General features: G+C 38.3%; 1 protein-coding gene across 1 annotated transcript in view; it reads right to left on the reverse strand.

Moving 5' to 3' along the window:
* Window positions 1-16,926, reverse strand: part of RGL1 (ral guanine nucleotide dissociation stimulator like 1) — a 142,151-nt gene that overhangs the window by 70,262 nt on the left and 54,963 nt on the right. Inside the window, 1 exon segment of the mRNA XM_025043882.1 lies at window positions 3,444-3,652. Coding sequence (XP_024899650.1) covers window positions 3,444-3,652 — 209 coding nt within the window.

A 16,926-nucleotide genomic window follows, 5' to 3' on the forward strand; every position in this document is an offset into this window, starting at 1 on the left:
CAAATCCAAATTTCTGCACAGGAAGCAAAATAAATGGGATTTACTTCTCTGAACATGTTTGAGTTTCATTTTTACACCATCTTCAGTAATTGTCTACTCGTTTTATAAATGTAAGCCTTATCTTTTGCAGTAAAATATTAAGTTCTCAGGGTGGACCCAGGTTTTGCAAGACCAACATATGTAATTTCAGGGGTGCTCTCTAAGAAAAAGAATACAATATTATAAATGTAAATTACATAGAGGGTATTGCAAGAGAGGGTCTCTGGAGGTTAAGTACCAGCAGCTTCACAGTAAATTCACCACAAGGGTGAGAACCAACCAAGTCTTATATTTCTTCTTCATCCATATGGTATCTTGCAGCACTGGGTATTTTATAGGCTTCAGTATTTGCTGATTCCACTAACTTCAGAACCAAGAAAAAATTATACTATGAGATTAAATTCAAGGCAAGCCCTAGCCCATACAAATGGTTCAAGATAAGCCTTAACTCTTCGTTCGGTTATACTTTAAATGACAGTTTGAATTAAACATAATTTGAATTCATGTTGATTCTATTATTTAATAATTGTCATCTAGTTAATATTTTAAAAATCCAAAAATGTCTACCCACTATGATAGGAGGACAAAGAGATTTTTTTTTTAATCATTCAATAAAAGCTGGATGTACACAAGTCACAGACTAAACACTCCAGTTCCTGTGCGTGTGTCCACCATTTGTGGTGTACAGCTGGAATCCACGTGCACTCCGTAACCGACTGCGGCCACAATAACTGCTCAGTGTTATCAATAAAGTTACCCCAGAAGTTATCCCAGAAGTAGAAGAGGTCACCCATTCAAAAGAAAACTTTCAGGAGTTTCTGATGTGTTGACCTATTTCCTCATACTGCCTGACAACAGTTAGCATAGTGCATCCTTTTTATAAATATGAACTAGTAAAGAGAAAATTCATATAATTCCTCAAGTTCTATTTCTGGGTGAGAGGTATTATATAAGCAAACAAACTATGAAAGAAATGGCTCACTAATCCCACAGGTTATATTCTAGGCTTAATATTTTAAAAGTGCTGCTATGCAAAAATCTGCAGAACTTCCTACCTAAGTCCAGAGTTATAACCAGATAATGTATGATAAAGGAGAGACATTTTGTGAATGTTCCTGAATATAAACATATAATCCAAATAATTTCACTCCGTATGCATTTTTGAGGAAAATATCTTGAGAAAAACCCACTGTTATCAATAACCTTTTCCACACCGGACTAGAACTTGATTATTAAAGGCCTCTCTTAAAACTGATAACTATAACTGTATGAAAAATATTTAAATGTCTTCATAAAAAAAGTAATATTAATAAACAACTTTTAAACCTATGGGACCAATCAGGAAAATATTTCCAACACATGATAAGCAAAAGACTAATTTTGTTAATATGTAAAGAGTTAAAATTAGATGATCAATAATTAGACGACAATAGTCCAAAATAAAAATAAGTAAAGGATATGAAAAGACAGTTCATAGAAAACACGAGGCCTGATAAGGATGCTAAACCTCATTTATAAATGTAAGAAATAAATATTTTAAAACAATGAGCTATTTTTCAATGGACAGATAATGACAGAGATGGTTTCAATGGTAGAGCTAAAAATACCCGCAGTTGATAAGGGTGTGGGGGGAGCGCGGGGAGAGGCACACTCATTCTCTGGGGAGGGCGGGAAGCGGGGGTTGGCGCAAGTTTCTGGAGGGCCATCTAGCAAGATCTTTCACATTTGTAATACATTTTAAATGATATATTTTGACCAATCAATCACTCTTCTATGAAATTATCCTATAGAATTCTCAAACAAGTACTCAGAAGATACTTATTCAAAGATGCTCTTTGCAGCATTGTTTAAAAATTCAAAAAACAAATTAAAAGCCTGGAAAGAGCTTAACTGTCCATAGAATAATCGATGCAATAAATACTATAAAGCTGCTAAAAAGAATATGGTAAATCTATCTACATGTGCTGATTTTGAAATAATAACATGTTTCTTGAACGTTCAAAATGCCAGCCACTGTTCTAATAAGCCCTTTACATATGTTAATTCCCTTAATGAACAACAAAAAACTAGATATACAGAGGAGTAAAAAAAGAAAATTGCAGAACACACTGTGAACTATGTATTTATATCATATATCAGTATATATGACGTAAATAATAAACATCACATATAAATACATATTATATATAATATATACATATATGTGTGTATGTATGTGTATGTGTGTGTGTGTGTGTGTGTGTATATGTATATAAACATATCCAGAAAATTTTGGGAAGAATTCAAAAGTAATGTTTTACAGTGATTACCCAGGAGCGATGGGACTGGAAAATGGGATTTGGGTAAAAAGAAATATTTACTTTTATTTTTATAATTTTCTGAATTGTTGGAACTTTTCATTACATACTAGTCTTACTTCTATGTTTAAAATGTTAATGTATGTTTTCTGCCTGATTAGATTAAGGTCTGTTTAATTTTTTTCTTTCTACTTCTACATATTTTTTAAACCCTAATAAAAGTTATTTGGGAAAAGGTAGCAATATAAGAAAACATGAATGTTTCTTTTTGTATCTCCCTATAGTATAAGAATTTTTAACATGAACACATATTACTTTCAATTTAAAAAAAAAAAAATCAGTATTCAACAACTCCAACACAAACATCCTATCTCATTTCCTTTCTTATGCAGGAAACCCAGAATATAAGGATTTGGATGAGAACACTCATGACTCTAAAACGATTGTTTAGCTTACGGGTTTCTTCCTCCCAATATCAAGTCGATTTAATGAAAATTTTAAAAGACCCAGTTTAATTATAAATAAAACAAAAATAAGGGGGAAACATAATTATTGATGTATGATTTACAACGTACACTGCTCTACTATATGGAACATGTGACTTAACACAGACCAAGGATGATGTTTATGTGCATATTCATAAAGCAGCCACCACATGGTGACAGTTGATAGTTATTATCATCATTACAGCCACTGCTCATCAGCTGCTTTCTATGGATCTAATACTGAGCCCCATACTTCACATATATTAGCATATTTAATTCTCACAACCACCCAATAAGACTCCTGGTTCATTATTCACCGGAATTATATAAAATTACAAAAATATAGAGAAAATTTTAGGGTGGCAAGTAATAACTGAAATCTATAAACTTTGAGTGTAGATTTACTGTATGTACACCTAACTCTGTTCTAGATTTTTTATGAGATATCTTTATCAGAAATAGACCATAAAGTAGCTGAATAATCCTCATGCCATTTGTTCCAAAGGTCATCCCTTCAGGTTAATCTTTCCTCATACATCTCTCAGCATTTCAAAGCCTCAGGCCTTCACTCTGTGGACAGCCTTCCGTTTCCAGCACCTCTTACACTCCTGCAGGTTCTTACCTGTCCAGCAGCAGCCCCAGCACTTCTTTAGTGGAGGCAAAGCCTCTGTACGTGGACAAGAAGATGCTGATATAGGTAAAGTCATTGTCCCCAAAAGCCGTCAGCAGGTTCTCCACAAGCTTCTCCAAGGTGCCAGCTTTTATGGTCCTGATCTTACAGGTCTCATACTGACTGACTGTGTGTCCTGGAGGCAGCTGGTCCCCTTCAACCTATACAAGAAATTCACAATTATGATCAGGAGAAATGATTCCCTAGGAAAAAAAAAATGAAAACACTGAAATAGTTGAAACACGCCTGCCATGTTTTCTCCTGCTCTTATTTCCCTATAAGTTAGGCAAGGCCATACCCTCACCTGTGAGTGTAGCAGAGTGAATTGGGGTGGCAGGGCAGGGGGTGGCGGGGAGTGTTCCCCTCCTCTCTAGAAGCAGAGGTATTACTTCATCATGGTTACATTTGCTTCTGTTCACTATCCTATCAAGAACTAGGTTGCTGGCATATCGTATCAAGGATGCTCACTATGACCCCAGGATCGAGTAGGGAGTGTTCCCTTCCTCTCTAGAAGCAGAGGTATTATTTCATCATGGCTACATTTGCTTCTGTTCACTATCCTACAAGAACTAGGTTGTTGGCATATTGTATCAAGGATGCTCACTATGACCCCAGGATCGAGTTTAGCAAACGTTATCGATCATTGTTCCATGGTAAGCTTTCCAACTCATTCTTAGAGACAGCTCCCACAGTGCCAACTCATATTGGCTTTGAAGAGCTGATTTTTATATTTTTAGGATTTACGTGAACCACTGACATCATGTTGATAGTTTGAAAACTCAGCCATGGTAGGAATATGTTTCCCATGGAATCCTATGGAGATCTGATCATGATCTGATGTTCTTCAGCCCGTGGAAGGCAGTATACTCCCTGATTCAATATCATCAGAGTTGGCTGTAACACGCAGCACCGGGCTAATGACTGGGGAGTAACAGAAAGGGTGGGTGAGTGAATGACCTCTGCCTTCTAGAAACTTGCAATGTATAAAAGAAGACATTTGTTCATGAGAAATAGCTGTCACATGAGAATGAAACTGTGAATAATATTGGCAGGTATAAGTGCACCTTGGAGATATAAACCATAATACCTAAGAACTGACTAGTGATAAAGTCTATAAAACATAAGAACTATATATTAGGGAAGAGAATTAAAGAAAAATGTGGCTGTGCTTTACATTCTGCAATAAATCTGTGCCTAACAAATTATATAGAGATACGGTTTTCCAAGTTTAACTTGTCCTTCATAGGCACTAGAGAAGTGATGTACCCAAAAGAGCTTTTTCTAAAGCACATAATCATTCTAAGTGTCGCAAAGAATCATTAGGCAATTTCTCTGAACTTTAAGTTTGAATTGTTTTATACCAGATTTTCCTCAGTTGAAATAATCGGACTTGTGAAAAGAAAAGGGGCAGAGAAGAAAGAGCTGAATCTCTAAATGATGACACTGTGCCTGTCACAAGTTAAAGTGTTGGAAGGAAATCAGCCGGCGAGATTCCTTTCTGTAAGACCAAAGTGGTGGCAGTCGCTTTCAGAAGGGAGTTAGTTAGAGCAGCTTAATGTCACCATGGCCTAACTAACAGGAATTAATAAGAAGGCTCTAGTTTAGTGGTAGATGACTTTTTCTCTTCTTTATTTAATTTTGAAAGATATTTTTAGTTTACTAAGGAAAGGGATCTGCTTCAGGCAAAATACCAAATGTTTCTTAAGCCCTCTTAGGCCTGTTGACTCAGATCATGGCCTCTTAACTGCTCCTTATCACTCTTTAGGTACTTTTAGAACAGGCCTAATCGTACCCATCTGTCTCCCAGGAGCTTCAATTAACTTTGACCAGAAAGATAAGTGGAAAAGATATGTTTCAAAGTCTAATTACATTTTTAACTACTTGGTACAGTGTAAAACACTAATTCCAAAACAAAAGGGGCTGTGGTCAAGTTTGGTAACTACAGAGTTAAAGTCAAATATGTTACTTTAGAATTTCTTAAAGTCTTTAATACGCTAACTTGTTAGCAAACTCCAAGAGAAGGATATGGCATATGACATTTCCAAACGAATTTCCCTTTATTCTCAGAGTATCTTGCAGAACATGAGAATGATCAAAGTTTGGAAAATGTTAGCTTAGTGAGTCACCACGATGCATTTAAAACTTTATTCGCATTTGCCACTTTTCACTTTAAAAAAAGAAAAATCAAGACTTACGAATATAATGTTAATCTTTATCTTCTAACATCTATAGTTCTTTGATCTCTTTCTTAAAACCAAAATTTATGGATGTTTTGTGTGTTTTACATTGTCATTTCGAAAGACCTGGTCAAGAGAATGATCGGCCTGATGATATTACAAAGTGGTAGTCGAAAAATATATTTCAACATCCGGTGCTAACAACAACAACAAAAGGAACGTCTGGCTTCTCAGTCTGTAGGAATGTTCAAGCTCTAGTTCTAAATCGAGCTTCCTTACCTTGTGACAATGTCAGGGTTCCCTTACCAAATCATTTTATAATGTGATTATTCTTATTTTACTCACAATGCAAATTCCACTTTAAATCTTTCCTCATTGAAAGTAATAACTATCTAAAAGAACTAATTTTTCACTAAGCACTGATGTGGCCAAAAATTCGAACAGAGAAAAATGCCTGTCAAAGGACCTGATGAAGTGGGTCCCCCTTCCTGCCAGAAAGCAGATGTGGCAGGAGGCCAGTTCTCCCTGGGGAATGGAGCCACACTGCTCATTAACCCAGTCACTCCCTTCCAGTTCTTTTCCTCTGGAAAAAAAAAAAAAAAAATCTACATATGCAGGCTTGATCCCCATAAGTCTCTTTCACGGTTTTTGTTCCTTGGTATTTGCATGTGTAAATTAGGAAGATCTGTGTCTGAGGTAACAGAGTGGCTCATAAAATACTTCAAATATTTAGATTTAAAAAATCACTTTCCAAGCACAATGAGTGAGCACCAATGACAATATCATAAAATGAAGTACAGGAATTGCTCTGGCGCCTAAAATCATCCTCCCCCGAATTAACAGTGCGTGTTAAGGTGTCAGAGCACTTGCTCGATGTCCTCTGCACCTTTGCTAAGCACCCGAATACTTACTTGCCACAGGAGGGGAAGACCAGGTTTTTGAAGATGGGTTCTGATTTGTCAACATTCAAATAAAGGACACTTTTATGAAACAAAAACTTAAAAATGATGTGCTTATTATTGAAATTATTTTGAAATAAATTTATACAAAAGCGAAACACAAGAAATGTCCCCTGCCTTATGGTTAGACTGGAGAAGCTAACGTTTTAGTTTCATTTTTGCAGCAAAACGTTCAAAAGCTACATTGCCCTTGGAATAGATCTGGGGATCTTTTTGTTTGTACTAGCTCAATACCTTTGAATTCTAGTTTCAGAGAAAAGCAGGGAGAGGCGGGGAGAGAGCCTCGGCGGACAACTGTTTAATAACTCAGACTTAGAGGCAAGACACGGACAGAGGGCTGAGCCTGCCCTCTGGGTTAGCACGCTAACAGGAAGCGGCTCAATCTGGATTTAATCAGAGACCATCGCTTTACTGACAAGACCATGATACTGAGGCCACAAAAATGTTTCATGACTGTTTTCTTGGCCAATCTTTCTGCCATTAGAATTCAGCTTTCCCTAAGAGAACATGTCTGACTCCCGTGGGGTAAACATCTAAAACTCTGCCCAATGGGCCTAGCTGAGGAATTTCCATAATTATCAATTTTGGCATGAGGGGGAACAGGAGAAAGAGAATGTGAGAGATGAAATGTGCCATATTTCAATTCTGTTTCCAGTCATGGAGAAAAACTCTCTTTCCCCATCTAAACCATAAACTGTTAACAACTTGGGTGTTTCTAATTTGAAAAAAAAAATTTTCCTTCAATCAAAATAATACTTCAGTCATCTGATACTTTAACAATGAGTGTGCTAAATAAACAGCCTCATCAGCTTGGGAGACAGTATGAAGTCCCACTCCCAGTCATGATCAATGTTTAATACATTAGTTCTCGGGCAAGCTGGCCTGAGCAGAAAAGGAAATAGTGAGTACCTATTCCAGTCTTAACTTCCTAAGAACATCTAAACCCATTTCCAAAGTTTTATAGACTTTAAGAAGGTACACATTTCTATCTCTTCAATTCATCCCAGAATACCAAGGGCACTGTTACATTCCCTTTTCAAATGCCTTACCACCACCATGTAGCAACAAGAAAACACCACAGTACAGGAAATGCCACGAGGTATCTCACAAATCAGCTCTGATCATCTGCCCATGTTGCCCAAATCTGTGTAGATAAAATGTCCTCGCCATGCAAAGAAAAAATACATGCATGCAATGGCACGCGGTAGAGCATTATGGCAATGCCAGTGCATCTGAGCACAGAGAGCTATTCTCATATGGAACATTCAGAGATGTAAGACATAGACTATTTAAAACCCTAGGGCAGGTGATGTCAAGCTCAGTGTGAGCTTATACACTGTGTGAACTTCTACTTGGGGTGTGAACTCACTTTTTTTGCTAGGTTAGGATTGCCAGGATGCCCATTTAAATTTTAGTTTCAGGTAAATAACAAATAATTGAATAATTGAAAAATTTGGTGCCATAAGTGTGTCCCATAAAGTATTTAGGACCCATTCATACTGAAAAAGTATTTGTTAATCTGAATTTCAAATTTAATTTTGCATCCTGTATTTTCATTTGGCAAATCTGGCAACCCCAAGCTGAGTGCATACAAATGGTATAGAATGAATCTCTCTTTCATTTACTCATCTGCTTAATTGGCCACACATTAATTCAACAGTACTATGTGCCAGGCACTGTGCAAGGTAGTAAAGATTTAAAGATAAACAGAATGCAGTTGTTCAGTAAGTCATCAAAATGCAGTGTGAGTAAAATGGTGGAGAGACAGACAGATGTCATGGAAGAACCAAGAAGGACCTGGCATAGAGGTGGCATCAGAAAAGGCTTCCTGAGTAGGCGGTGCTTACACTGGGTTTTAAATCAGGAGTGGGAGTTAATGACGTTGAGAGGATGCAGCAGGCAGAGAGACCAGCACAAACGCATTAAGAAGAACAGAGAGGTGAGGGGGGCAATACGACAAAGAGAATGACAGCTTGGTTAGAGACAGCAGGGGCCTGCCCGATGATGGAGGACTCAGGTTGGATCCTGAGGAGTCAGATTCCATTTCCTACAGGTGTAAGCATGGTCAGAAGAATGACAGGTAGAGGACAGATATGATGGGAAGTTTTGAAGTTGGAAGCTCAGTAAGGAAGTTGTTGACGCTCCAAATAAGCAACTGTAAAGGTCTCACCTTGTGCAACAGTAATAGGGATCGAGAATGTGGTGGGTGGAGGGACATATTAGGGCATATTCAGGAATTGTCAAGACTTGGTGATTAACTGGATGCAGAGGATGAAAACGAAGAAAAAGAATCAAGAATCTTTATCTAATTTCTAGTGTGGATAGTTTGAAAGAAAATTGAGGAGCGTAAGCCAGACTTTTGTGGGGCAGAAGTACTGAATTCCTCTTTAGAAATGTCTTACTTGAAATATCCTTGGAATTTTCCAATAAAACAGTCCAATGGGCAACTAGGATCCAAAAGGTGGGGAGAGGGGTCTAAGATGGAAATATGAAGAAGTTACATCAATGAAAATGGCTTCATTCATCCAGACAGTGTGTGTAAAACAGGAAGAGCAGTGGGCCAAGAATGGCTTGTGGAAGAATACCTAAATTAAGAGGATTTCAGGAGGAAAGATATCAAGCACTGAGGAGAAGCACCCACATATGCGGTGAATGTACACATCGCCTGATCTGCAGTGGCGTTTCCAGGTGGAGAATCCAGAAGAAATCTTCACTACCAGATTCATATATATATGCCAACTCATGCACCTTCCACCTGATTATGCAGACATATGGAGGTCTAGCCAGCAATGTGCTGGAGCCAGCTAGTGCAGCTTGCGAGAGCCAACTGTGTACACTCCTTCTCACTTCTGTGTTCAATGACATCACGTTGGTGTCATGAATTCGGCCATGGTGGAAATATTTACACAATGAAAACTGGCAAACCGGCTGTAAGTTAGGGCTTTTGTTCTGGAGAGCTGCTTTATCAGCACCCCATTGCCCAGGAGTTCTTCTCAGATTATGTCTGTCATAAAAGCAAGACAGACCATCATTCTGGTTGAAGATTTTTCTCATTCTGTATCCACTCCAGTGAAGGGATTGGTAAGATCTTTGACCTCAGGAAAGGTAGAAAATTATGCCTCCGAACTAAAAAAGGAGTAGATATGTGGAGGTAGACAAATGAATGTACTCTAAAAACATTACGGGATCCCCAAGATGGACTTTGCTTGAAGCCACATGTTAGAATGTGATCAGGTTTCTATGAAGAGAACCCTTCATCCTCAGGAAAATGCTAAAGAAGCTGTAATAACAAAGCACAGCCAGTGTTTTATTACACAGAAATCCCAGCCCCCTCCACCATCCTGTCTCAGCAGGGTTTCCTAGATAACCCCCATATAGTCCAGGAATTCTCCCCAGGGAAACAGGAAGTTGTATTTTCCATCTCCTAAAAAATAACAGTCCTCCTGGCTGTGAATCTGCTCAGCCCAATGTTAATCCATAACAGACACCATCTTCTCTGACACAAACCCCTATTTCCGACATCCTGGTCCTCCTTTAAGGATTCCAAAGTCTTTAGGAGACAGATTCAAAAAGTAAGTGGATTTCAAGGAGTTTGCTTTTTATTATTCCTCAAATAAAATAATTTCACTTTTATATGCTACTTTTCTGCTTGAAACTCATTATGCTAATCATTAAGATGTTATAAATTAATGGGTTCCATTTCCCCTCTGAGGCCAATTTACTATGGGATCTAGGGCAGTAACTTAAAGTTTCAATGTCTTGGTCATCTACTTTATAAAGTGAAGAAATCACATGCTATTTTGAGTAGTTCAAAGATTTAGAGTTGCATGGGGCGGGGGTCGGGGGGAGAAAGTTTTGAACTAAAATAGTCATTGTCGCATTTGCCAAATAATATCACAAATCATCACATAGTTTGGTATCCAGAGTGAACTGGCAAAATTCATAACTCTCTCCTCTCTCTCTCTCATCCAGAGTCTCAAATGCCAAGGTCTTCAAATCCTGAGGTCACAGGTTAACAGGTGCCCTGGCTTTCTGGAATACATTCTGCTTTTGTGCAGCCCAGCCAACCTCTGTCTGCAAAGGTCAGCAGGGGGTAGTGAGCTTCTGTGTGACCTAATATTCTCCGTGAATGAAGGCTGCTATGAATGAAAAGCCTCCCCCACAGCCCAGAAGCTTTCCCAGCCCATCATAAATCCCACAGGCAGTTAGTTGCATGGGGCTTTATCTCCTCTTGAGATTAAAAGTGCTCCTTCACCAATCTTTGGGCTATAAAGGGGAGGCAGAGAGAGGGAAGGCAGAGGGTGGCTACTGCCTGATGTCTCCAGACTTAATCATTAGTTTGATTCTTACTCTGCATACCACATTAAGAAATCTCTTATCTGCCCCACTTTCCTATGGGATTAGTTTAGTTTTAAGCAAAGTAAACATTTAGTTCACACAATTATTATCACCTATTATCATAATGATTAAGCATAAAAATCAAAGCCCCATTATCAAAACGCCAGTAAAATCATTACTCCCCTGGATTTCAGAAATCCAGGAATGATTCTGTCCAGATTGTTCCTTTTCTCCTCCGAAACTAAAATTTTAAAGTCTACGTGGACTTATAAATTCAAGTATAAAATTTAACTTTATAGTTCCCACAGAGCTCAGGGACACAGGCCTCTGGCAAGTGCTCTGTTTCTCAGTGCTGCCTTTGGCACAGGTAATATTCCCACATCATGGGCTTGGAGAATTGACTACCTATGGAGCAAGCAGGTATCTTTCAAGCATACTATCAGATGGTAAAATCTAGGGCAAGGTACGAAGAACAATTTCATTTACCTTGAGTACTTCCTGACAAGAAAAAATTGTTCTGTGATGTTCTTAATTAAATTATAGCAAGCCAGAGAATGAGAGAAAGAAGTTGGGCCATTAATAGCTGGGAGCCAGCTAATAAGACTACTCGTATTCCCGAGTACATGCTGGAACTCTGAATAAACTTCCAGGTGGCAATTTCTGCAATTATCTAAAAGAGAGAAAAGCCAGGGCCATTGAACCCCAGGAGCCTCAGAATCCTGCTTACACATGAACTTTCCAAATTCTGGCCCACAAAACCAATCCAAAGAAGTAAAAGCTTCTAGGCTTCTTCCTTATGGACTCTTTGCCTGTGTCCCAGAACTAGCCCTGCTTCACCTTCTTCCAGCCCCCTTTATCTAGAGCCAATGAAAATTCTTTCGAACGACCTGCATCTCTTCCTGTCCTCCCTGATGTATAAAAACGCTTGCCAACTCCAGGGCGGCGGCCATGTTGCCCCTCCCACCTGGTGCTGCTGCTGACGGCTTAGACTTCATGCCCCAGGACCTGGTCTTTTTTTTTTTTTTACTATCGACGGCCCAATAAACCCCTTCTTTTAAGAAGACTTTCAGACGTGGCAGTTAAAATTTTTGTTTAACAGTCTCTCTGAATGATGCACTGAAGTAAACTGGCTTTTTTTCTTAATAGGATTTCCTTTTCATAAGATGAAAATTAATTCTAAGAAAACCACTCTTATGCCCAAAATGAAAAGAAAGAGAGGGTTAACAGATATTTATTGAGCACTTTTGGGTCAGATGCTTGATCCTTACACGAAAATCTTCTAATACAGTAATTATTTTTATTTTACTTGAAGAAACAGTTTTGGAGAAGTGAGGGGTCCAACTCAAAGTACCCAGCCAATCAACACAGTCAGCAGAGTGAGGCTATCAAACCAATCCTGTCTTTCTGCTATCACGGAGGGTATTCAATCTCCACATTCGTACACCCAAGACTATCAGAACTCAATAGCCTAGAATCTCCGTACTTCATAGGATTCTTATAAGCAAGATCTGAAGTCATGTTGAACAATTACAAGGACTCTTCAGGATTCTACAGATAAAAGAAAATATTATATGTTTAATACTAAAATCCTTCTCTTTCTTTCCCCTGCTCCAGTCACTTTCACTAAAAATTAAGCAGGTCTTCTTACATCAAATGCTTTCTGGTATTTTCCATCCTACCTCCTCAGACTAACTGAAATCTTAACACCTACGGGTAGAAAATGTTTTAGCGCTAAACACCCTCTTTGGAGGAAAACAAAAATCCCCCTCATTTTTACAGTTTTTGAAAAGAGTAAATTAAAGTCTGAGAAAAATGAAGCCAGGAAAACAATGTCAGTAGCTGCATGAGAAGCTACCGGATAAAACAGTGTAGGAACCATGGGGAGCACTCATGTTCTGCTCTAAATTCCTGATTATTAATTAATTTTCCCATCTGCTAGATTTATAAATCTCTCTAGTCAAAAGGCAATTTCCTTCTACTTTTAGAAAGAAACGGAAAGGAACACAGGATGACAATATGAAAAGTTATAGACTATAGCCAGACGAAGTGGTAGGTTTATAAATGCTGACATTTAATGAAAATAAATAAAGGAGAAGATAGAGCATAGAAAGGACTAACAGCTGGACTAATAGATCCAACTTCTCCAAAGACAGGGAAACTGAAAAAGCAACAATTTTGTTCACTGGATTTTAATGTGTCAAAAACGTGCAAAAAGATAGGCATGCCGGCTGTAAAGAATATTTATCCTCCTAATAATATGCTCATTATTCTCATGGTTCATGGCCCACTCTTGATGTCAATCAGTTAAAACAGTATTAAAAGAGATTTTATTGTGCGAAGAACCTAATTGCTCTTTGGGAGGTGCTAAGGGAATCTATGAAGTAAATGAAGGACTTGTAGTCTTTAGAACGAATGGGGATAAAAACCTATTACAACCTTGAGACTCAATGATAAGGAAGGCAGGCAGGAAAAAAATGATATAGAAATAGATTCTTTTTCTTGGTCCAGTTCAATTAATCAACAAGTATCTGTTAGTGGCCTTGATTCTCAGTGGTTGGCCAGAATAACTCTTTTTAATTTGGTTATTTTTGTTCCTAAATACATCTGAGTGGATTCTTTCATTCAACAAACATGTGCTGAGTCCTTACTATGTGGCTCAGATGAGATAACAAAAGAAATAACAAAAGAGATAACAAAAGAAAACCAGACAGACAGATGCTAACTCACACAAATAAATGCACATCCTCCACAACTGAATGGGAAGCAAGCAGAATCATGAGCCATCACCGACTGTACCTGGGGCTACTCTTATGGGGCCCCATCCCCTAGAGTCAGAAGCTTCACATTAACTGATCCTAAGTTTTATGCTGCTCTGCTAGAAATATCAGAGAGAGATATGGCTCATTTCAACATCTCATGCAAATAGACAGAAGCTATGAATATAGAGAGCAACTCTTTCTAATCAATATTATATAAATATAAACAGTAATTGCAGATGGGACCAGCGACCAAACTGATGTAAATACATATGGTCCTTGGCGATAGGTTCTTTGTGACATCTCCAGCAGTGCTATGGTAACAGACCAATGGGTAATATCATTCATTTTCACGAGTCAAATCAATTTTGCTCTCAACCAAAGGCACGGCTCAACCTCACAAAGATAAATCAGACAATATGTTCGAAAAGATTCTAAAGTTTTAGTTAAAGTACTCTGAGTTTCTGAACATAAGATGCTATAAGATTGTTTTTGTGAAAAACATCACTAAGAACAATGTACATTTGGGGATTTACTTATCTATTCCCTTGAACACACTGAACAGTTTTCAAGAGACTCTCCTGGGGTGCTGGGTAAAATCACTGATTCCTGAGCCCGTGTTCCAGAGATTCTGGTCAATGGACCCAGAATAAAGCCAGGGTTAGATTCTAAATGCAGAAGAGCCACTGATTGCCCTTTGAGAAACGCTGAGCTTGACAATGTGAAAACAAAGATGAGGAGGGTTCATTGTTGGGATTAAGGAAAAGTTGATTAATCAACATAAGCTTAGACAAAGTTATGTGACGTCTCTCAGTTGCCTCAGCTGGAAACTGGGAATAATATTACCTTTACCTTTCTTAACTCACCTCGATGTTGTGAGCATGACTCAAAACAAAAATGTGCTTTGAACTGCTTGAGATAAAAGGACCACATAATAAACTAAGGCATTATTAACACTCACGTCAATGACCCGAGATGCTTTCAAGCAAATCATGTGATCTTTCTGTGTCTGGCCTATGAAATTCAATTGGTTTTCCTATAAGAAGGGACAGTATTACGACTAGCATTTATAGTTTGCTTCGGCCCTCGTCACTCTTCCACCTGCTCGTCAGTCCCATAGAAACGTTCCAGCACTCACCTCCTGTGGTAGTTCTGGAACTCTCTGCCCCTTTTGTTTATGAACATCATTTTCTCAAGAAGTAACAGCAAGAATTAATAATTCCAAGCAGATTGTATGTAGCCATAACCTTATAAAGCAGATCAATTTATTATCCCCATTTCACAGATATTTTACAGAAAATTGAGGCCCCGAGAAACTAAGTAACTTGTCCCAAGTCACATAGCTAAAAGCTGTCCAAAGGCAGGATCCAAGTTGAAGTGGTCTGGGCACAGAGCCACACAGCACCGCAACTCTGTCTTGGCTCCTGCTGGGCTCTCCTGTGACACTCAGGCTGATCACTGCCTCCTCGTCCTTCGCTCACCATCAACGTAGAAAGATTTCTTAACCTCGAGCCTCTTTTCTTCTTAGTCTATACTCTTTCTGCCCATCTCATACGTATATTGCTACAGTTTCACCTAACACAAATGTTAGCGTAACTCCCAAATCTTTATCTCCAGTTCATACTTTTCTTTCAAATTCTAGACCTAAATTTCCAATTGCCTTATGGATTATCCAAGGAACTCTAATTCAACATGTCCAAAAAGAAACTCATTTTATTCCTCTAAAATCTCACCCCTACTCTGGCCTCTGACTTACTTTACAGTCCAAGTCATAAACCTGAAAATCATCCCCATCCCCACTTGACCTCCCCCTAACCTCCAAAATCCACCTTTCCCATTCCCTATACATCTCTCCATTCTGTTCTTCTTCCCCATCCTCACTGTCTTGCCTTAATTTATATCTCATTTCTTAATGCGTATGTGTAACACTTAAATAGTTTAATTTGCCTTTAATATTGCCAAAATGATCTTTCTAAAGCATGAGTCATACTTTTAGAATAAAGTCCAATATCTACTAAAGCGAAACATACCTATCCTATGACTCAGCAATTCCATTCCTAAAATATACGTATGTAGCCACCAAAGGACAGGGACAGAAACGCTTACGGCTATTTTATTCATAAGAGCCACACACTTCCCATAGCATGTTGTAAACGTTTGTTGACTTATAGGCACCCTCCACTAGACTGTGAAATATTAAAAGGCAAAGATTAATCATATTTATATTTATATCTCCAGAAATTAGCCTATAACCACACCAATAAGCACTTCGTGAATATTAGTTAAATGTATGTTTTTAAGCTAAAAACGAGCTTTTTATCTCATGAATCTACCTAATGAAATGTTCCCTAAGTAACCTTTACTTGATTCTTCCAAATTCAGTCAAATAAAAAAGTCTGTATACATAAACAAGAAAAGTCTGTACACATACAATGAAAGCATGCAATGCTTGGTCATCACCTTTTAGCTGGACTGCTAAAGTAAATACCCTTTAAAATTGTGCTTAAGACATCCATACTAATCTTTTAAAAACACAAATCAGATCATGTTACTCCCCTTTTTAAAAATTTCCACTGGCTTCCCACGACACTTAGAATAATATGCAGAATTCTACCATAGCCCACAGTGTCCTTCCTGCCTACCTCCTTGACCTCACCACCAAAACCATCTCCTTCCCTAAGCCCCAGCCACACCAGTCAGTTCTTAAAACACATCAAGCTCATTTGTACCTAAAATCTTTGCATTTGTTCCTTCTGCCTAAGTTCCTTCTGCCTAAACAGCTGCTAGCCTGATCAGCTCATGGTGGATCTGTCCCCTCACTCACTTCTTTTGATCAGGTGGCACTTCTTCCTCGATAACCTCCCCGATCCCTGGCCCATCCCTCTGTGTCACTCCACCCACCCCCCTTCCAGCTCTCAGGCCTGATCACTGCATCCAGGTTAACTTTTTTTACAGCACTGACTTGTTAACTTGTTTGTTGTTTGTAAACTACACACAGCAGAGCCCTTATCTGCCTTGTTTGCTACTATAGCCCTGGGATTTAGAATAATATCTAACATAAGACGTCTCAATAAATGTTTGTAGTAGTGAGTGAAAAACTAATGTTGTAATAAAATTGCAAATTACTTAAAAATCCAAGTTGAAGGCTTAATAAACTCCGTGAAAAATACAAAACTCTGGCCTCTGAACTAAAAATCTTAAGTAA

The sequence above is a fragment of the Pteropus alecto genome, unplaced genomic scaffold (assembly GCF_000325575.1).
Source record: "Pteropus alecto unplaced genomic scaffold, ASM32557v1 scaffold101, whole genome shotgun sequence".
NCBI lineage: Eukaryota > Metazoa > Chordata > Mammalia > Chiroptera > Pteropodidae > Pteropus > Pteropus alecto.